Below are 19,550 nucleotides of genomic sequence, written 5' to 3'. Positions count from 1 at the left end.
AGGCCCTGTGTTGGCTGTAAGCTGACTTAAGAGCCCAACAGGGTAGACCTCCCTCCATGATTCTCCCCCCATTTTGTTTCCCTGTTATTACTGTGGGTTGCTTTCAGTGAATTACAGTGTTGAGACAGAAATTTTGCAGAAAATACAGATGTTGTGTAGCAGTTTCTCCTTCAGCATCAGTGCTGCTTGCTGCAGAAATTAATGCAGCTAATGCATCTTCACTGGTAATGTTGATCAGAGTGAAACGGCTGAATTAAATGGCTGAGTAATGGTTTGGATTCTGGCAGTTTCAACACAAATATGATGACATCAGGATGGCAGCGTCAACACAGTTTGTCATTTCTTGTCCATTTACAATTTCCGTGTGTAATTCTACTAATGCCTGTCTATACCTTCTTATCTGCAATTGTAAAATGTGATGAAGGTTTCTGAAACTAAAGCTAATGATGCGGGAAATCTGGAGAAGTGTTTTAGGTGTGATCCTTCAGCATTCCCTGTGTCCTGCCAATGGCTGCGTGAGGGCAATCAGCAGGGAGCCCATTCCCTGCAGGAGCGGGCTGTGCTCTGTGGTGTGAGGCTCCAGGAAGCTCTGCAGGGTGTCAGGGTGTGACTTACTTGGGCAGTGCGCGATGTTGATGGTGATGGCAGTGAGGAGCAGGAGGAGGCAGGTGCCAGCCAGGTTAACCCATATGACTGTATCATGGCAGAACTGTGGTGTGTTCTCATGGCTTGATCCTGCAGGAAGAAAGGAGCGAGAGGAAAGGGGAAAGGCCCAGTTGCAGACATCTGCCTGCATCCTGAATTACCTGTAGTCAGCAGAGACTTTAATTTGGGCTCTTCTGCTCAAAGCTGCACTGCTGGCAGAGCCCCTGCCTCCCCACAGCTGGGTTACCTGCATCCAGACCATGTTGTGAGCTGTTCCTCTTGGTGTCCTGGCTGCTCTTGTTGGTAACATCTGATGTGGTGGGTGAATCCCTGGTTGTGACTGGAAGGGGAAACAGTGAATACATCAAGTAAAGAAAAAAAAACAAACACATTTTCCCATCCCTCCCATGACAGAGGAGATGCAGATGGGCATTTTAGGTCCTAATTTGAAAAGTGTCACAGGAAAACACTGCCCAACCATGGAAATAGAAGGTGTAGGATTTCTAAATCTTTGGCAGCACATTAGGAAAAATATTTTGGGAAACTTGGGAGATTATTCTTTCCAGAGACCAACATCCAAATCAAATGTGAGTTTCTTTTTGAGACACAGCAAGCGTTCGGTTGCCAGGTCATTCAGGATTAATTTGAAGCAAGGAAGGAGGCGGTGGCTGCAGACTTGGTAACTCTCATCCCTCAAAGGTGCTGGTGGGTTGGGGAGATGTTGCTGGGCTGTGCAAGCACCTCTGTGTTTGGGCAGGGCTGGTACCATGAGTGGAGCTGTTGGGCAGGGAGCCTGTATGAGGAGGAGCAGTGCCTGTGTGATGAGATGGCTTGGGAAAGAAGCAGGGCCATGGGGAGTGTGGGAGATGGGCCGGGTTGAGAAGGCACGGGCAGGGGAGCTGGGTGTAAGCGAGATGGGTGAAGCTGTTGCTGACCTGGGAAGAAGGTGGGTTGTCCAGAGCTGAAGTGCAGCACCTGGTTGATATTGGTGATGCAGAAATAGATCCCCTCATCCTGGGTTGTGAAATTTTTAACTACCAGTCGGTAGGTGTTGCCTCTCCACCACGCCTCAAACTGTGAAGATGTTCTTTTATTCCCCTGGAAGTTTGTCCGGGAATCAGGAGTACTGGAGACGATGAAGTGGAGGTTCCCACTCTTGTCCTGTCGGATCCAGAAGATGGATATGTTCCTGTCATTAGGCGGGCATTCCAGCTCCAGCTGCTGTCCCTCCTGGGGGTGCTTCATATTCCCATGGAGGAACCTGGACTCAATTCTGTTCCTCTGTCCCTGGGCGCTGGTGCAGCCTGTGGGCAGAAGTCAGCCATGTCCCTCAGGTGCTGCTCAGGAAGAGCTCCCAGGGCCTTTAGGAATGCACTTCCCTGCCGGTGTGGAGTGTGGCAGGCAGGCAGGTGGGCTGTGAGGCTGAATGCGGAGGGAGGGATCGGCGTCCAGCATACTTGGGTGCTGTGCTGGAGTCCCTGGGGACTGAGCTTTGAGAGCACCGAGCTCCCGAGATGGATGCTGGCCTTGATAGCAGCCCTTCAGCTGCCTTGTGTGGGCTGCTGCCATTTCCCAGCTTCTCTGACAGATGATTCCCCACTAACAACTGTCCAGTGCCCCCTGTCTCCCCTTCCCCATCCCCTCTAGCAACACCATTCTGAACAGGCTGTTCCTGCTGCGTATCGCGCTGCAGTCCCACCGCTCCCGCTTCCCTGCGCAGTCCCTGAGCAGCCCTGAATTCCATCCTTTGGGTTTGCCCCTTCTTTCCCTGTGTTTGCTGTTGCCCATTGTCTTGGACGTGGTGCATGGGGAATGCCTTCCCGCACTGTCCTCCTTCCTCCCACACAGGTGCCCCGTCAGCCCGCTTCCATACTCACAGAGCCCCAGGCTGAGCAGGAGGAGCAGTGCAGGAGAGCCGGCCATCGTCCTCGGGGCGGTGCAGCGCAGCGCGGCTGATCTTTCTCACTGAGCTTTGGAGGCAGCGTAACTTATAGGAGAGGATGTGATGTCATCAGGACCCTCTTCTGTGAAGAGCCAGGGTTCATCCTTTGTGGTGAAACAGTGTGAGAAAAGCTTTCTGAAAAACTTCATCTGTGACCCAAATCTTGGGTTGGTTTATTGTTATAGCATTGTTTTAATTGGTGCTTCTTGGATTTTGCTGCAATGTCTTAAGTTGAGATTCACACTGACTGGGGTCCATCTTGATATCAAATCAGCCACCATAATCTGCAGTCTCTCCGCCATTTGGGACACTCCCATCCTGTCCACATTTGCCAATAACAGGGGTAAGTCCCATGCCATTGACGTGGGTTGCATGTTGTGTTTGATGCAGGAGATTTTAGTGTGTTTTCATCTATTTTCAGATTGATCCATGTGCACTTCTCATCTCTGGGTCCATGCGTTGCTGACATGTAGTCGAGTGCTCCAGCTCAGCTCTTCTCTTTACAGTTTATGTGCAGATGCCGCTGTGTGCAGGGCAGGAGGTCTGTGATGTGGCAGCCATCTCTGCAGCCCCATGTCCCAGACTCACGCACGGTAACTCTTTTCTTAATTTAAATTCTAGTGTTTTTGTTCTACAACCACAGGGACTTCCGCCCTGCCAAAAAACACCCTGCTATGCCTCAGCACTGAGGGCCCTTGCTGCTGCCTCCAGGTGACCACTCACACGTTGGTAAGTGCTGGGCTTCCTGCAGCTTTGCACATGCAGTAGCGACAGTTTCCCTGTGCTGGTGTTATTTGTGTCTTCTGTTGTTATTTCCTGGCTCTGCTGTTATTTGTGATGTGTTGCTGTATTCCTGTTTTGCAAATTTGCCCCCTGTTCCTGGATGCCAGAAACCAGGAAATGCTGTGTGGTGTAAGTGCTGCCTTGTGAGAAAATGGGCCAAAATTGGCTATTGCTGGGCTCATTTGATTAGGCCTCAAAGCATTTTGGTGTGTAAGGAAAGCCACTGTGAACCCCCTTTTTTTTGGAGGTTTTGGTGTTTGTGGTTTCAGCTTAAAGCAGATCAGCTTTTTCTCTTTGAAATGTAAATAGAAGAAAAATTTTATTGAGTAAATTACATCCCAGGTATCTGTGTCCTGAAATCCCTTCAAGCAAGTGTGAACAATGGACTTAACGGCCACAGTCCATTTCCTATCGGGACGCCTCTGGTGCTTGTGCAAGCTCCTTCCATTGTCTGTTTATTCTTCTCAATTCAAGCACAATCCATGCTGCCTTTGCAATGGGATCAGGAGCTCTGGGGAGTGCACTGATGGTTTCACACCTGGTGGAGGAACGTGGTGCAGGAGCTGAAGCTGTGGGCATGCCTTGTGAATGGCTGAAGTTGTCTCATGAGGTGCTGCATTGAGCTGCGTCTGCCTTTCAGCAGCATTGTCACCAAAGTAGGAAAAATCCTGATCTGAAGCTGTGGGCACTGCAGGTGAGCTCCCACCTAAGGAGCTCTTCTGCGTGCAGGAAGGTGAGCCATGGAGAAACGGTGATGTGTCAGGTGCATTTATACAAGGTCATGCTGAGTCCTCACCTGCTGAGCAGCGACCATCAGCAGCACTGATGGTGCAACTGAGGGAGCTGGGAAAGAGAGATGAGCTCTCATCTCTTTGGTTTGGGGCTTCTTCCCGCTCTTACATACAGAGGCATCAGAGTTTAATGTAGAGGCTATGGTGAAATTGGTCTGTATTTAGTTGATTTCTGTTAAACAATAATCAATGAGACATGGCTGTGGAGAATGTAGAGAAAATCCTGGAGGGAGGCAAGAGTCTGAGATCTTTTGTAACGGGGTTCAGGAGGATCTGAGTTTGAGATGAGCGATCTTGGTGCTTGTTGGGGAGTTTTCAGATGGAAAATTAGGAGGGATTTCCCACCATGGATCCCATGTCAGATAGAGAAATATCTTTGAATGTAGCTGGGAGTCAATTTCTTTTATTTGAAACATTCTTTTATTTGAAAACAGAGTAAAACTAAAGAACACACTGAGAGCATTAAGAATTAGAACTGTATAACTAGGAAGAACTTCAAAGTGAGAGGTAGGCTGCGGTATGAGAGCTGAGTTTTGGTTGTGATTGATGTGTAGGCAGAGGGCCCTCCAGGTGACCACTCACACGTTGGTAAGTGCTGGGCTTCCTGCCGCTTTGCACATGCAGTAGCGGCAGTTGCCCTGTGCTGGTCTTATTTGTGTCTTCTGTTGTTATTTCCTGGCTCTGCTGTTATTTGTGATGTGTTGCTGTATTCCTGTTTTGCAAATGTGTCCCCTGTTCCTGGATGCCAGAAACCAGAAAATGCTGTGTAGTGCAAGGGCTGTTTTGTGAGAAAATGGGCCAAAATTGGCTATTGCTGGGCTCATTTGATTGGGCCTCAAAGCATTTTGGTGAGTAAAGAAGGCCGCTGTGGAGCCTTCTGGAATGGGGTAACTAAGGTCAGCCAAGGTTAAACTGTGATGTTTCAGATGCATTCATACAAGGTCATGCTGAATCCTCACCTGCTGCGCAGCAACCATCAGCAGCACTGATGGTGCTACTGAGAGAGTTGGTTTAAGACTGATGAGCTCACAGGTTTGGAAGTTCTTCCTGCCTTTAAAAACAGAGGCATCACTGTTTAGTATATGTAGAGGCTGTGCTGAAATTGGTCTGTATTTAGTTTATTCATGTTAAACAATATTCAATGAGATGGCTGTGGAGAATGTAGACAAAATCGTGGAGGTAAGGGGTAGCCTGAGAGGATTTGGAACAGGGCTCAGGTGGGTGTGAGATTGAGATGAGTGATCTTGGTGCTTGCTGTGGGGATTTCAGTTGGAAAAGTGGGAGGGATTTCCCACCATGGATCCCTGATCAGAAAGAGAAATATATTTGAATATAGCTGGAGTTGATTTCTTTTATTTGAAACATTCTTTTATTTGAGAATTGTGATGAAAACCTAAGAAAAAAAACTGAGAGCATTAAGAATTAGAAGCTTTTAAGAGGGAAGACCTTGGAAGTGAGAGATAGGTTGGGGTATGAGAGCTGAGTTTTGTCTGAGATTGATGTGTAGGTAAAGAAGGGTCATCCAAATGGCCGCGCTCCATCAGGGCAGCTGTGTGTGTTGCTGCTGGGATCAGGGCGGTGCTGGAGGAGGACGCCTGTGTGCCTTCTGCTGAGCAGCCACGCAGCACTGCTTGCTTACGGTGAGCTCGGTCCTGCAAGGGATGGGCTTGTGGTGAGCGCGTGTGACGCGTGGCTGTGCTGATTTCAGCCCTGCTGATGCTTCCTGCTGTTGGTGTGGGAAGATCTGACCACTTGAGCAAGGAGGAACTAAAAATATCAATGAAGATTTCTGAATTTGCCTTTGAATCGTAATCCTGTATTTGAAATTGAGGTTTGACAACAATGAATGAGAATACTGATTTCTGCCTTAAGGCAGCATCTGTTGAAGGCCCTGTGTTGGCTGTAAGCTGACTTAGAGCCCATCAAGGTCGATCTCCCTCCATGATTCTCCCCCCCTTTTTGTTTCCCTGTCAGTACTCTGGATTGCTTTCAGTGAATTACAGCGATGAGCCAGAACTTTACCAGAAAATGCTGATGTTGTGTAACAGTTTCTCCTTCAGCATCAGTGCTGCTTGCTGCAGAAATTAATGCAGCTGATGCATCTTCACTGGTAATGTTGATCAGGGTGAAAAGGCTGAATTAAATGGCTGAGTAATGGTTTAGATTTTGGCAGTTTCAACCCCAATATGATGACATCAGGATGGCAGCGTCAACACAGTTTGTCATTTCTTGTCCATTTACATTTACATTTTCCCTATATGGATCTACTAATGCCTGTCTATACCTTCTTATCTTCAAGTGTAAAATGTGATGAAGGTTTCAGAACCACAAGCTAATGATGCGGGAAATCTGGAAAAGTGTTTTAGGTGTGATCCTTCAGCATTCCCTGTGTCCTGCCAATGGCTGCGTGAGGGCAATCAGCAGGGAGCCCATTCCCTGCAGGAGCGGGCTGTGCTCTGTGGTGTGAGGCTCCAGGAAGCTCTGCAGGGTGTCAGGGTGTGACTTACTTGGGCAGTGCGCGATGTTGATGGTGATGGCAGTGAGGAGCAGGAGGAGGCAGGTGCCAGCCAGGTTAACCCATATGACTGTATCATGGCAGAACTGTGGTGTGTTCTCATGGCTTGATCCTGCAGGAAGAAAGGAGAGAGAGGAAAGGGGAAAGGGCCAGTTGCAGACATCTGCCTGCATCCAGAAATGCCTGTAGTCAGCAGAGACTTTAATTTGGGCTCTTCTGCTCAAAGCAGCACTGCTGGCAGAGCCCCTGCCTCCCCACAGCTGGGTTACCTGCATCCAGACCATGTTCTGAGCTGTTCTTGGTGACCAGGCTGCTCTGGGTGGTGGCTGTGGTTGTGGTGGGTGCTGCTGTTGTTGTGACTGGAAAGAAGGAATAAGAGCATACAGAGAGGTATGACAGAAGAGCTTCCCCCTGCCTGTGCCAGGACATGACCAGCAGAGAAAGAACATTTATAGGATCTGTTGGAACAGTGATGCTTTCATATGCTGCACAGCCCTGGTATCGAGGGAATTGGGCTCCTAATTTCTCATCTGTCCCCTCAGTTTGTGTGAGCTCTTTGTTATCTCTGTTATAAAACATGTTCTGAGAGTCATGGGGGATTCTGAGTTTCTTTTTTGAGGTACTTTAAGCATATGATGTCTATTGGGACTTAATGGGCCTGATGCATTTTGTGTGGAGGTGGTATCTTTATGGCATTTTAACTCTCATCCCTCAGAGCTACCGATGGGATGGGGAAGTGGCTCTGGGCTGTGCGACCATCTCTGTGTTTGGGCAGGGCCGGTACCATGAGTGGAGCTGCTGGGCAGGGAGCCTGTATGAGGAGGAGCAGTGCCTGTGTGTGATGAGATGGCTTGGGAAAGAAGCAGGGCCATGGGGAGTGTGGGCGATGGGCCGGGTTGAGAAGGCACAGGCAGGGGAGCTGGGTGTAAGCGAGGTGGGTGAAGCTGTTGCTGACCTGGGAAGAAGGCGGGTTGTCCAGAGCTGAAGTGCAGCACCTGGTTGACGTTGGTGACGCAGAAATAGATCCCCTGGTCCTGTGCCGAGAAGGACTTCACCACCAGCCAATAAGAGCTATCTCTCCATGATACCTCGAAGCGCTGAGATATTCTCTTATAATCATGAAAGACTTTGTTGTATGGAGAATTACTGGAGACAATGAAGTGAAGGTTGCCGCTGTTGTCCAGGCGGACCCAAGAGGCTCCCCATGTGGTTCTGGATGTCCGGCACTGCAGCTCCAGCCGCTGTCCCTGCTGGGGGTGCTTCATATTCCTGTTGAAACTGACCTCCACTGCATCCCTCTGTCTCTGTGCGCTGGTGCAGCCTGTGGGCAGAAGTCGGCCATGTCCCCTCAGGTGCTGCTCAGGAAGAGCTCCTGGGACCGTTGTGCAGGGCTCTTCCCTGCCTGTGCGGAGTGTGGTAGGGAGGTAGGTGGGATGTAAGGGTGAATGTGGATGGAGGGTTCGATGTTCAGCACACTTCTGTGCTGTGCTGTAGTCCCTGGGGACTGAGCATTGGGAGCGCCAGGCTCCCGAGATGGATGCTGGCCTTGAGAGAATCCCTTCAGCTGCCTTGTGTTGGCTGCTGCCCCTTATCAGGTTCTTTGCCAGGTGATTTCCCACCAACAACTGCCCCATGCCCCCTCTCAACCATTCCCATCCCCTCCAGCAACACCATTCTGAACAGGCTCTGTTCCTGCTGCGTATTGCGCTGCAGTCCCACCGCTCCCACTTCCCTGCGCAGTCCCTGAGCAGCCCTGAATTCCATCCTTTGGGTTTGCCCCTTCTTTCCCTGTGTTTGCTGTTGCCCATTGTCTTGGACGTGGTGCATGGGGAATGCCTTCCCCCACTGTCCTCCTTCCTCCCACACAGGTGCCCCGTCAGCCCGCTTCCATACTCACAGAGCCCCAGGCTGAGCAGGAGGAGCAGTGCAGGAGAGCTGGCCATCGTCCTCGGGGCGGTGCAGCGCAGCGCGGCTGATCTTTCTCACTGAGCTTTGGAGGCAGCGTAACTTATAGGAGAGGATGTGATGTCATCAGGACCCTCTTCTGTGTGCAGTCCGTGTTCAGCATCTGAGGTGAAACAGTGAGACATGATTTCTGCAGCTCTTCATCTGTGATCCAGAACTTCGGCTCATTTATCGTGATAGAGTTGCCTTTAGTGGTTCCTCCTGGATTTTGCTGCAGTGTCTTAAGTTGAGATTCACACTGACTGGGGTCCTGCTTGAAATCAAATCAGCCACCATAATCTGCAGTCTCTCTGCCATTTGGGGCACTCCCATCCTGTCCACATTTGCCAATAAGAAGGATAAGTCCCATGCCATTGACGTGGGTTGCATGTTGTGTTTGATGCAGGAGATTTTAGCGTGTTTTCATCTATTTTCAGATTGATCCATGTGCACTTCTCATCTCTGGGTCCATGCATTGCTGACATGTAGCCGAGTGCTCCAGCTCAGCTCTTCTCTTTATCCTTTCTGTGCAGATGCCGCTGTGTGCAGGGCTGTAGGTCTGTGATGTGGCAGCCATCTCTACAGCCCCATGTACCAGAGTCACGCAAACTTACTCTTTTCTTAATTTAAATTGTCGTGTTTTTGTTCTACAACCACAGGGACTTCCGCCCTGCCAAAAAACACCCTGCTATGCCTCAGCACTGAGGGCCCTTGCTGCTGCCTCCAGGTGACCACTCACACGTTGGTAAGTGCTGGGCTTCCTGCAGCTTTGCACATGCAGTAGCGACAGTTTCCCTGTACTGGTGTTATTTGCGTCTTCTGTTGTTATTTCCTGGCTCTGCTGTTATTTGTGATGTGTTGCTGTATTCCTGTTTTGCAAATGTGTCCCCTGTTCCTGGATGCCAGAAACCAGGTAATGCTGTGTGGTGTAAGTGCTGTTTTGTGAGCAAATGGGCCAAAATTGGCTATTGCTGGGCTCATTTGATTGGGCCTCAAAGCATTTTGGTGAGTAAGGAAAGCCACTGTGAACCCTTTTTTTTTGGAGGTTTTGGTGTTTGTGGTTTCAGCTTAAAGCAGATCAGCTTTTTCTCTTTGAAATGTAAATAGAAGAAAAATTTCATTGAGTAAATTACATCCCAGGTATCTGTGTCCTAAAATCCCTTCAAGCAAGTGTGAACACTGGACTTAACGGCCACAGTCCATTTCCTATCTGGACGCCTCTGGTGCTTGTGCAAGCTCCTTCCATTGTCAGTTTATTCTTCTCAATTCAAGCAGAATCCATGCTGCCTTTGCAATGAGATCAGGAGCTCTGGGGAGTGCACTGATGGTTTCACACCTGTTGGAGGAACGTGGTGCAGGAGCTGAAGCTGTGGGCATGCCTTGTGAATGGCTGAAGTTGTCTCATGAGGTGCTGCATTGAGCTGCGTCTGCCTTTCAGCAGCATTGTCACCAAAGTAGGAAAAATCCTGATCTGAAGCTGTGGGCACTGCAGGTGAGCTCCCACCTAAGGAGCTTCTCTGCGTGCAGGAAGGTCAGCCATGGAGAAACGGTGATGTGTCAGGTGCATTTATACAAGGTCATGCTGAGTCCTCACCTGCTGAGCAGCGACCATCAGCAGCACTGATGGTGCAACTGAGGGAGCTGGGAAAGAGAGATGAGCTCTCATCTCTTTGGTTTGGGGCTTCTTCCTGCCCTTACATACAGAGGAATCAGAGTTTAATGTCGAGGCTATGGTGAAATTGGTGTATATTTAGTTGATTTCTGTTAAACAATAATTAATGAGACATGGCTGTGGAGAATGTAGAGAAAATCCTGGAGGGAGGCAAGAGATGTTTTGTAACAGGGCTCAGGAGGATCTGAGTTTGAGATGAGCGATCTTGGTGCTTGCTGGGGAGGTTTCAGTTGGAAAACTGGGAGGGATTTCCCACCATGGATCCCGGGTTAGATAGAGAAATATATTTGAATGTAGCTGGGAGTCGATTTCATTTATTTGAAACATTCTTTTATTTGAAAACAGAGTGAAACCAAAGAACACACTGAGAGCATTAAGAATTAGAAGTGTATAACTGGGAAGACCTTCAAAGTGAGAGGTAGGCTGGGGTATGAGAGCTGAGTTTTGGTTGTGATTGATGTGTAGGCAGAGAAGGATCATCCAAATGGCCGCGCCCCATTAGTGCATCTGTGTGTGTTGCTGATGGGATCAGGGCGGTGCTGGAGGAGGACGCCTGTGTGCCTTCTGCTGAGCAGCCACGCAGCACTGCTTGCTTACGGTGAACTCGGTCCTGCAAGTGACAACAGAGTGTGAGATGTGGCTGGTTTTGATCATCCATCTCTTTTGTGCAGGTAGAGCATTTGATCTCTTTGGTAAGGAAGAACTGAGAGTTGACTGAAAGTGTCAGAATTTCCTCCCCAGTCGCAACCTTTATTTCAACTGGTGGTGGAAAAGGGAAATGCTGGCACTCAAGCATACCTTTGCACTGGCTCTATTCTCAGGGCAAATTAAAGATTTCAGACAAAGTTGTGCCAAAACCTTTTGCCTTCCCAGAGGTGTAACATCACTGCTGTCAGCAAAGCAGCCTCAGAAAGTGTCTAATTAAGGAGGTAAACTGGCTATAGCTTAAGCTGCTTTTGTTAGCATTGGCATTTGGCTTTGCAGAATATGTTCTTATGCATGTTTCTCCTGTTATTTCACAGTGCTTTTGGTTCTGCTTCTTACAACTCTGATTTCTGGATTTCAGGTTGGTAGAGGCAATGCAGCCTTGTAGAATGTTTCTGTGTTTTCAGTTATTGTCTGACAGTGAAGAATGTATTAAATATATCTGGAACTGTACCTAGAGATAAGGAAAACTTGGGAAAGGTTTTTGAGAGCTCTCCTTTTGCATTCTCTGTGTCCTGGACATGCAATGGCTGCATGAGGGCAATCAGCAGGGAGCCCATTCCCTGCAGGAGCGGGCTGTGCTTTGTGGTGTGAGGCTCCAGGAAGCTCTGCAGGGTGTTAGGGTGCGACTTACTTTGGCAGTGCGTGATGGTGATGGTGATGGCAGTGAGGAGCAGGAGGCAGGAGCAAGCCAGGTTAACCCATATGACTATGTAATGGCAGAAACGTGGTGTGTTCTCATTGTTTGTTCCTGCAGGAAAAAAGGAGAGAGGGGAATGTCAAGATACCGACCTCCTGCTTGGAGATATGTCCAGCTGTGGCAGAGCTATCGGGAGGTCCTACAGGAATGCGATCGTTGAGGCTCTGATTGAGGCTGGCAGTAGGTGTTGATGAGGAGAGGTCTTCTCCAGGGCACAGAGAGAGAGGTGGGGATCAGACATGTCCTCAGGTGACATCCTCAGCTGTGGGCTGCTGCTGTCAGCTGTGTCCTGGGGCACTGAGGGATCAGACATGTAGCCAGAAGACTTCTCATATTCCCTGCTGAGGCTTAAACCCAGCATTATGTCAAAATGCAATCCCTTGCTTTGGTGTGACACATAATTTGACATGCTTTGAGTTTTAGGTCACCCCAAGTGGGATGAAAGATAGGTTGAAGGATGGAATTGTGGGATCATAGAATCGTTGAATCATAGAATTGCTCAGGTGGAAAAAGACCTTCAAGACCATCAGGACAACCTCTACCATACCATAGTACCCTAACTCTAACAACCCTCCTGCTAAAGCATGTCCCTGAGCACCACAAACAAACAGTTTTTAAGCACATTCAGGAATGTGGATTCAACTACCTCTCTGTGGAGCCCATTCCAGTGCTTAACAACCCTGTATGTGAAGAAGTTTTTCCTGATATCCATCCTAATCTTCCCCTGATGCTACTTGAGGCCATTTCCTCTCATCCTGTCACCTGTCAACAGTGAGAAGAGACCAGCCCCACTCTTGCTGCAATCACCTTTCAGGTACTGGAAGAGAGCACTAAGGTTTCCCCTCAGCCTCCTTTTCCCCAGACTAAACAGCCCCAGATCCTTCAGTCTCTCCTCATATGACATATTCTACAAGCTCTTCACAAGCCTTGTTGCCTTTCTCTGGACCTGCTCCAGCACCTCAATGTTCTTTCTGTATTGAGGTGTCCATAACTGAACACGGTACTCAAGTTGAGGCCTCACCAATGCCAAGTAGAGGGACAGGATGACTTCCCTAGTCCTGCTCTCCACACCATTCCTGATACATGCCAGGATGCCATTGGCCCTCTTGGCCACCTGGACACACTGCTGGCTTATATTCAGTTAACTGTCCATCAGCATACTGAGATCCCTTTTCATCAGGCAGCTTTCCACCCACTCTTCCTCCAGCTTGTAGGGTTGCCTGGGGCTATTCTGACCAAAATGCAGAAACCTACACATGGTCCTATAGAAACTCACAGTTTGCCTTGGTCGTCAATCCAGTCTATTCAGGTCCCTCTGTTTTGCCTTTCTCCCTTCTGGCATATCAACACTCCTCCTCAACTTGTTGCTGTCTGCAAATGTACTGAAGGTGCACTCAATCCCCACATCAAGATTATTAATAAAGATGTCAAAAAGAGGTGGCCCCAGGAATGAGCCCTGTGGGACACCACTCGTGACTGGCCAGCAACTGGATTTAACTCCATTGACCACAGCCCTATGGGCCTGGCCATCCAGACAGTGCACAGCAGGCAGAGTCCCAGCCTCCCCACAGCTGAGTTACCTGGACCTGGTCTGTGCCGGGAGATGTCCTTCATGGTGACGTGGCTGCTCTGGGTGGTGGCAGTGAGTGTAATGGGTGAAGCTCTTGATGTGTCTGGAAGGAAGAATTGTGTGGATACACAGAGTTAAAACAGATGAGCTTTTGTTCATTCCTTCCAGTACATCGGGTGACTTTGTAGGACCTCTGTCTTTCGGCAGGGCTGGTACTGTGAGTGGAGCTGCTGGGCAGGGAGCCTGTATGAGGAGGAGCAGTGGCTGTGTGATGAGACGGCTTGGGAAAGAAGCACGGCCATGGGGAGTGTGGGCGATGGGCCGGGTTGAGAAGGCACGGGCAGGGGAGCTGGGTGTAAGCAAGGTGGGTGAAGCTGTTGCTGACCTGGGAAGAAGGCGGGTTGTCCAGAGCTGATGTACCGCACTGGGGTGTTGTAGTTGATGCAGAAATAGATCCCCTCGTCTTCTGTACTGAAGGATTTCACCACCAGCCTACAAGTGTTTTCTGTCCATGGTACCTCAAAGCGAGAAGATGTACTTTCATCCCCTTGGAATTTATTGTTACCATAACTGGAGAGAATGTAGTGAAGATTCCCATCCTTGTCCATGCGGATCCAGGAGACTGCCCAGGCGGTTTTGTTTCTCCAGCACTCCAGCTCCAGCCGCTGTCCCTGCTGGGGATGCTTCATATTCCTGTTGAAACTGACCACCACTGCATCCCTCTGTCCCTGGGTGCCGGTGCAGCCTGTGGGCAGAAGTCGGCAATGTCCCCTCAGGTGCTGCTCAGGAAGAGCTCCTGGGGCCTTAGTGCAGGGCTCTTCCCTGCTGTTGTGATGCGTGGCAGGAGGTGGGCTGTGAGGGTGAATGTGGAGGGAGGGATCGATGTCCAGCACGCTTGTGTGCTGTGCTGGAGTCCCTGGGGACTGAGCATTGGGAGCACCGGGCTCTCGAGATGGATGGTGGTCTTGAGAGCAGCCCTTCAGCTGCCTTGTGTGGGCTGCTGCCATTTCCCAGCTTCTTTGCCAGGTGATTCCCCACTAACAACTGCCCGTGCCACCTCTATCCCCTACCACATCCCCTCCAGCAACACCATTCTGAACAGGCTGTTCCTGCTGTGTATCACGCTGCAGTCCCACCGCTCCCGCTTCCCTGCGCAGTCCCTGAGCAGCCCTGAATTCCATCCTTTGGGTTTGCCCCTTCTTTCCCTGTGTTTGCTGTTGCCCATTGTCTTGGACGTGGTGCATGGGGAATGCCTTCCCCCACTGTCCTCCTTCCTCCCACACAGGTGCCCCGTCAGCCCGCTTCCATACTCACAGAGCCCCAGGCTGAGCAGGAGGAGCAGTGCAGGAGAGCCGGCCATCGTCCTCGGGGCGGTGCAGCGCAGCGCGGCTGATCTTTCTCACGGAGCTTTGGAGGCAGCGTAACTTATAGGAGAGGATGTGATGTCATCAGGACCCTCTTCTGTGAAGAGCCAGGGTTCATCCTCTGTGGTGGAACAGTGTGAGAAAAGCTTTCTGAAGAACTTCAGTTGTGACCCAAATCTTGGTTTGGTTTATTGTTATAGCATTGTTTTAAATGGTGCCTCAGGGATTTTGCTTTAGTGTCTTCAGTTTCCATTCACACTGACAGTGGTCCATCTTGAAATCAAATCAGCCACCAGAATCTGCTGGTTCTCCGCCATTTCTGGCACTCTCATCCTGTCCACATTTGCCAATAAGAAGGATAAGTCCCATGCCATTGGTGTGGGTTGCATGTTGTGTTCGATGCAGGAGATTTAGTATGATTTCATCTATTTTCGGATTGATCCATGTGCACTTCTCATCTCTGGGTCCATGCGTTGCTGACATGTAGCTGAGTACTCGAGCTCAGCTGTTCTCTTTATGGTTTATGTGCAGAGGCTGCTGTGTGCAGGGCAGGAGGTCTGTGATGTGGCAGCCATCTCTGCAGCCCCATGTCCCAGACTCACACATGGTTATTTTTTTCTTAATTTAAATTCTTGTGTTTTTGTTCTACAACCACAGTGACTTCCGCCCTGCCAAAAAACACCCTGCAATGCCTCAGCACTGAGGGCCCTTGCTGCTGCCTCCAGGTGACCACTCACACGTTGGTAAGTGCTGGGCTTCCTGCAGCTTTGCACATGTAGTAGCGACAGTTTCCCTGTGCTGGTGTTATTTGTGTCTTCTGTTGTTCTTTCCTGGCTCTGCTGTTATTTGTGATGTGTTGCTGTATTCCTGTTTTGCAAATGTGTCCCCTGTTCCTGGATGCCAGAAACCAGGAAATGCTGTGTAGTGCAAGGGCTGTTTTGTGAGAAAATGGGCCAAAATTGGCTATTGCTGGGCTCATTTGATTGGGCCTCAAAGCATTTTGGTGAGTAAGGAAAGCCACTGTGGAGCCTTCTGGAATGGGGTAACTAAGATCAGCCAAGGTTAAACTGTGATGTTTCCGATGCATTTATACAAGGTCATGCTGAGTCCTCACCTGCTGAGCAGCAACTATCAGCAGCACTGATGGTGCTACTGAGAGTTGGTTTAAGACTGATGTGCTCTCAGGTTTAGAAGTTCTTCCTGCCTTTAAAAACAGAGGCATCATAGTATAATGTATGCAGGGGGTATGTTGAAATTGGTCTGTATTTAGTTTATTCATGTTAAACATTGAATCAATGAGATATGGCTGTGGAGAATGTAGACAAAGTCCTGGAGGGAAGGGGTAGCCTGAGAGGATTTGGAACAGGGCTCAGGAGGGTGTGAGATTGAGATGAGTGATCTTGGTGCTTGCTGTGGGGATTTCAGTTGGAAAAGTGGGAGGGATTTCCCTCCATGGATTCCTGGTCTGATAGAGAAATATATTTGAATATAGCTGGGGTTGATTTCCATTATTTGAAACATACTTTTATTTGAGAACTGTGAAGAAAACCTAAGAAAAAAACCTGAGAGCATTAAGAATTAGAAGCTTTTATGAGGGAAGACCTTGGGAATGAGAGGTAGGCTGGGGTATGAGAACTGAGGTTTGGCTGAGAATGATGTGTAGGCAGAGAAGGGTCATCCAAATGGCCGCGCTCCATCAGGGCAGCTGTGTGTGTTGCTGCTGGGATCAGGGCGGTGCTGGAGGAGGACGCCTGTGTGCCTTCTGCTGAGCAGCCACGCAGCACTGCTTGCTTACGGTGAGCTCAGTCCTGCAAGGGATGGACTTGTGGTGAGCGCGTGTGACGCGTGGCTGTGCTGATTTCAGCCCTGCTGATGCTTCCTGCTGTTGGTGTGGGAAGATCTGACCACCTGAGCAAGGAGGAACTAAAAATATCAATGAAGATTTCTGAATTTACTCTTAAATCGCAATCCTGCTTTTGAAACTGAGGTTTGACAACAATGAATGAGAATACTGATTTCTGCCTTAAGGCAGCATCTGTTAAAGGCCCTGTGCTGGCTGTAAGCTGACTTAGAGCCCATCAGGAACGATCTCCCTCCATGATTATCCCCCCCTTTTTGTTTCCCTGTCAGTACTCTGGATTGCTTTCAGTGAATTACAGTGTTGAGCCAGAAAATTACCAGAAAATGCAGCTGTTGTGTAATAGTTTCTCCTTCAGCATCAGTGCTGCTCGCTGCAGAAATTAATGCAGCTAATGCATCTTCTCTGGTAATGTTGATCAGGGCGAAAAGGCTGAATTAAATGGCTGAGTAATGGTTTGGATTTTGGCAGTTTCAACACAAATATGGTGATTTTAGGATGGCAGTGCCAACACAGTTTGTCATTTCTTGTCAGCTTACATTTACATTTTCCCTATATGGTTCTAATAATGCCTGTCTATACCTTCTTATCTGCAAGTGTAAAATATGATGTAGGTTTCAGAACCACAAGCTAATGATGAGGGAATTCTGGAGAAGTGTTTTAGGTGTGATCCTTCAGCATTCCCTGTGTCCTGCCAATGGCTGCGTGAGGGCAATCAGCAGGGAGCCCATTCCCTGCAGGAGCGGGCTGTGCTCTGTGGTGTGAGGCTCCAGGAAGCTCTGTAGGGTGTCAGGGTGTGACTTACTTGGGCAGTGCGCGATGTTGATGGTGATGGCAGTGAGGAGCAGGAGGAGGCAGGTGCCAGCCAGGTTAACCCATATGACTGTATCATGGCAGAACTGTGGTGTGTTCTCATGGCTTGATCCTGCAGGAAGAAAGGTGAGAGAGGAAAGGGGAAAGGGCCATTTGCAGACATCTGCCTGCATCCAGAAATGCCTGTAGTCAGCAGAGACTTTAATTTGGGCTCTTCTGCTCAAAGCAGCACTGCTGGCAGAGCCCCTGCCTCCCCACAGCTGGGTTACCTGCATCCAGACCATGTTCTGAGCTGTTCCTCTTGGTGACTGGGCTGCTCTGGGTGGTGGCAGTGGGTGCGATGTGTCCTGCTGTTGTTGCGAGTGGATGGAAAAATGGATGAATACTGTGAGAGACAACAGAACAGCCTTCTCCCCCTCCTGCCGGGCATAGATGAACATAATGGCCAGCATTGGGGGGTCTCCGTAGGGCCCACTTTTTCCTGTGATGCTGTGACACTCTGATGTGAGGTCTGCTTCCATTGCTGAGCTGCTCAGCCATGAAATCTGAGGGCTGTGGGCTCAGAGTTTCTTCCCAGCACCCTCAGAAATTCTGAGCTCTTTAGGTGGTTTCACGCCCTCATTTGCTGCTCTTAGAAAGATTAAGGCTTTCTCTTGTCCTCACGTCCCCAAATGCCTGCAGTCAGCGCAGCCTTTAATTCACGCTGTTGCAAGCAATTCAGCACTGCTGGCAGAGTGTCTGCCTCCCTGCAGATTGTTACCTGGATTTGGGCTGTGCCAGAAGATGTCTTTCTTGGTGACCTGTCTACATTGGGTGGTGGCCGTGGGTGCAATGGTTGCTGCTGTTGTTGTGACTGGAAAGAAGAAATAAGTGAACTCAGCAAGGTACAGCTGAAGAGCTTCCTCCTATCCCTTATAGGTGCCGCTGGGCTGTGCGACCAGCTCTGTGTTTGGGCAGGGCTGGTACCATGAGCGGAGCTGCTGGGCAGGGAGCCTGTATGAGGAGGAGCAGTGGCTGTGTGATGAGACGGCTTGGGAAAGAAGCAGGGCCATGGGGAGTGTGGGCGATGGGCCGGGTTGAGAAGGCACGGGCAGGGGAGCTGGGTGTAAGCGAGGTGGGTGAAGCTGTTGCTGACCTGGGAAGAAGGCGGGTTGTCCAGAGCTGAAGTGCAGCACCTGGTTGACGTTGGTGACGCAGAAATAGGTTCCCTGGTCCTGTGCCGAGAAGGACTTCACCACCAGCCGAAGGGTGTTTCTTCTCCAGAACGCCTCATAATTTGTTGATTTTTTCTCACCCTCTTGCAGTGTGTTTGAATAAGATTGGGTACTGGAGACAATGAAGTGAAGTTTCTGACTCTTGTCCAGGTGGATCCAGAAGATGGGTCTGTTTCTCTCGTAATGCAGGCACTCCAGCTCCACACGTTGTCCCTGCTGGGGGTGCTTTATATTCCTATCAAAGAACCTGGCCTCCATTGTGTTCATGTGTCCCTGGGCGATGGTGCAGCCTGTGGGCAGATGTCAGCCATGTCCCCTCAGGTGCTGCTCAGGAAGAGCTCCTGGGGCCTTTGTGCAGGGCTCTTCCCTGCTGGTGCAGTACATGGCTGGCAGGTAGGTGGGCAGTGAGGCTGAATGTGCAGGAAGGGATTGATGTCCAGCATGCTTGTGTGCTGTGCTGGAGTCCCTGGGGACTGAGCATTGGGAGCGCCAGGCTCCCAAGTTGGATGCTGGCCTTGAGCACAGCCCTTCAGCTGCCTTGTGTGGGCTGCTGACCCTTATCAGCTTCTTGCCAGGTGATTCCCCACCAACAACTGCCCCGTGCTCCCTCTCTCCCCTTCCCCATCCCCTCCAGCAACACCATTCTGAACAGGCTCTGTTCCTGCTGCGTATCGCGCTGCAGTCCCACCGCTCCTGCTTCTCCGCGCAGTCCCTGAGCAGCCCTGAATTCCATCCTTTGGGTTTGCCCCTTCTTTCCCTGTGTTTGCTGTTGCCCATTGTCTTGGACGTGGTGCATGGGGAATGCCTTCCCCCACTGTCCTCCTTCCTCCCACACAGGTGCCCCGTCAGCCCACTTCCATACTCACAGAGCCCCAGGCTGAGCAGGAGGAGCAGTGCAGGAGAGCCGGCCATCGTCCTCGGGGCGGTGCAGCGCAGCGCGGCTGATCTTTCTCACTGAGCTTTGGAGGCAGCGTAACTTATAGGAGAGGATGTGATGTCATCAGGACCCTCTTCTGTGAAGAGCCAGGGTTCAT

General features: G+C 50.0%; 4 protein-coding genes across 4 annotated transcripts; all 4 read right to left on the bottom strand.

Moving 5' to 3' along the window:
* Positions 1-484: 484 nt before the first annotated feature.
* LOC140251045 (T-cell surface glycoprotein CD8 alpha chain-like) lies at positions 485-2,568 on the bottom strand. Its single transcript, XM_072334278.1, has 4 exons — positions 2,523-2,568; positions 1,581-1,949; positions 893-985; positions 485-735 (listed from the first exon to the last, which is right to left on the bottom strand). The coding sequence occupies exons 1-4, from the start codon at positions 2,566-2,568 to the stop codon at positions 485-487; spliced, it is 759 nt and encodes a 252-aa protein (XP_072190379.1).
* Positions 2,569-6,537: 3,969 nt separating this feature from the next.
* On the bottom strand, positions 6,538-8,619 carry LOC140251044 (T-cell surface glycoprotein CD8 alpha chain-like). The gene is made up of 4 exons (XM_072334277.1): positions 8,574-8,619; positions 7,632-7,997; positions 6,946-7,035; positions 6,538-6,788 (listed from the first exon to the last, which is right to left on the bottom strand). Exons 1-4 carry the CDS (start codon positions 8,617-8,619, stop codon positions 6,538-6,540), a joined length of 753 nt encoding a protein of 250 aa, XP_072190378.1.
* A 2,201-nt stretch (positions 8,620-10,820) lies between these two features.
* On the bottom strand, positions 10,821-14,627 carry LOC140251043 (uncharacterized). Its single transcript, XM_072334276.1, is given in 6 exon segments — positions 10,821-10,902; positions 11,452-11,563; positions 11,566-11,748; positions 13,278-13,370; positions 13,653-14,012; positions 14,582-14,627. Coding segments are annotated over 6 exon segments (876 nt in total).
* A 2,438-nt stretch (positions 14,628-17,065) lies between these two features.
* LOC140251042 (T-cell surface glycoprotein CD8 alpha chain-like) lies at positions 17,066-19,428 on the bottom strand. The gene is made up of 6 exons (XM_072334275.1): positions 19,383-19,428; positions 18,438-18,806; positions 18,063-18,155; positions 17,572-17,652; positions 17,295-17,414; positions 17,066-17,079 (listed from the first exon to the last, which is right to left on the bottom strand). The coding sequence occupies exons 1-6, from the start codon at positions 19,426-19,428 to the stop codon at positions 17,066-17,068; spliced, it is 723 nt and encodes a 240-aa protein (XP_072190376.1).
* Between the last annotated feature and the right edge of the window lie 122 nt (positions 19,429-19,550).

The sequence above is a fragment of the Excalfactoria chinensis genome, chromosome 4 (assembly GCF_039878825.1).
Source record: "Excalfactoria chinensis isolate bCotChi1 chromosome 4, bCotChi1.hap2, whole genome shotgun sequence".
In the NCBI taxonomy this organism is placed as follows: Eukaryota; Metazoa; Chordata; class Aves; order Galliformes; family Phasianidae; genus Excalfactoria; species Excalfactoria chinensis.
Note: the sequence above shows the minus strand (reverse complement) of the source record. Positions and strands in the feature narration are given on the sequence as shown.

Excerpts from the sequence above, each read along its gene's own strand:
- LOC140251045 (XM_072334278.1), bottom strand. The coding sequence starts at position 2,568 with ATGGCCGGCTCTCCTGCACTGCTCCTCCTGCTCAGCCTGGGGCTCT. Across the intron at positions 986-1,580 it reads ACAACCCACCTTCTTCCCAG|TCACAACCAGGGATTCACCC; the intron begins GTCAGCAACAGC and ends TTCCCCTTCCAG. Across the intron at positions 736-892 it reads ACAACATGGTCTGGATGCAG|GATCAAGCCATGAGAACACA; the intron begins GTAACCCAGCTG and ends TTCTTCCTGCAG.
- LOC140251044 (XM_072334277.1), bottom strand. The coding sequence starts at position 8,619 with ATGGCCAGCTCTCCTGCACTGCTCCTCCTGCTCAGCCTGGGGCTCT. Across the intron at positions 7,036-7,631 it reads ACAACCCGCCTTCTTCCCAG|TCACAACAACAGCAGCACCC; the intron begins GTCAGCAACAGC and ends CCTTCTTTCCAG. Across the intron at positions 6,789-6,945 it reads AGAACATGGTCTGGATGCAG|GATCAAGCCATGAGAACACA; the intron begins GTAACCCAGCTG and ends TTCTTCCTGCAG.
- LOC140251042 (XM_072334275.1), bottom strand. The coding sequence starts at position 19,428 with ATGGCCGGCTCTCCTGCACTGCTCCTCCTGCTCAGCCTGGGGCTCT. Across the intron at positions 18,156-18,437 it reads ACAACCCGCCTTCTTCCCAG|TCACAACAACAGCAGCAACC; the intron begins GTCAGCAACAGC and ends TCTTCTTTCCAG. Across the intron at positions 17,653-18,062 it reads CTGGCACAGCCCAAATCCAG|CAGGACACATCGCACCCACT; the intron begins GTAACAATCTGC and ends TCGCAACAACAG.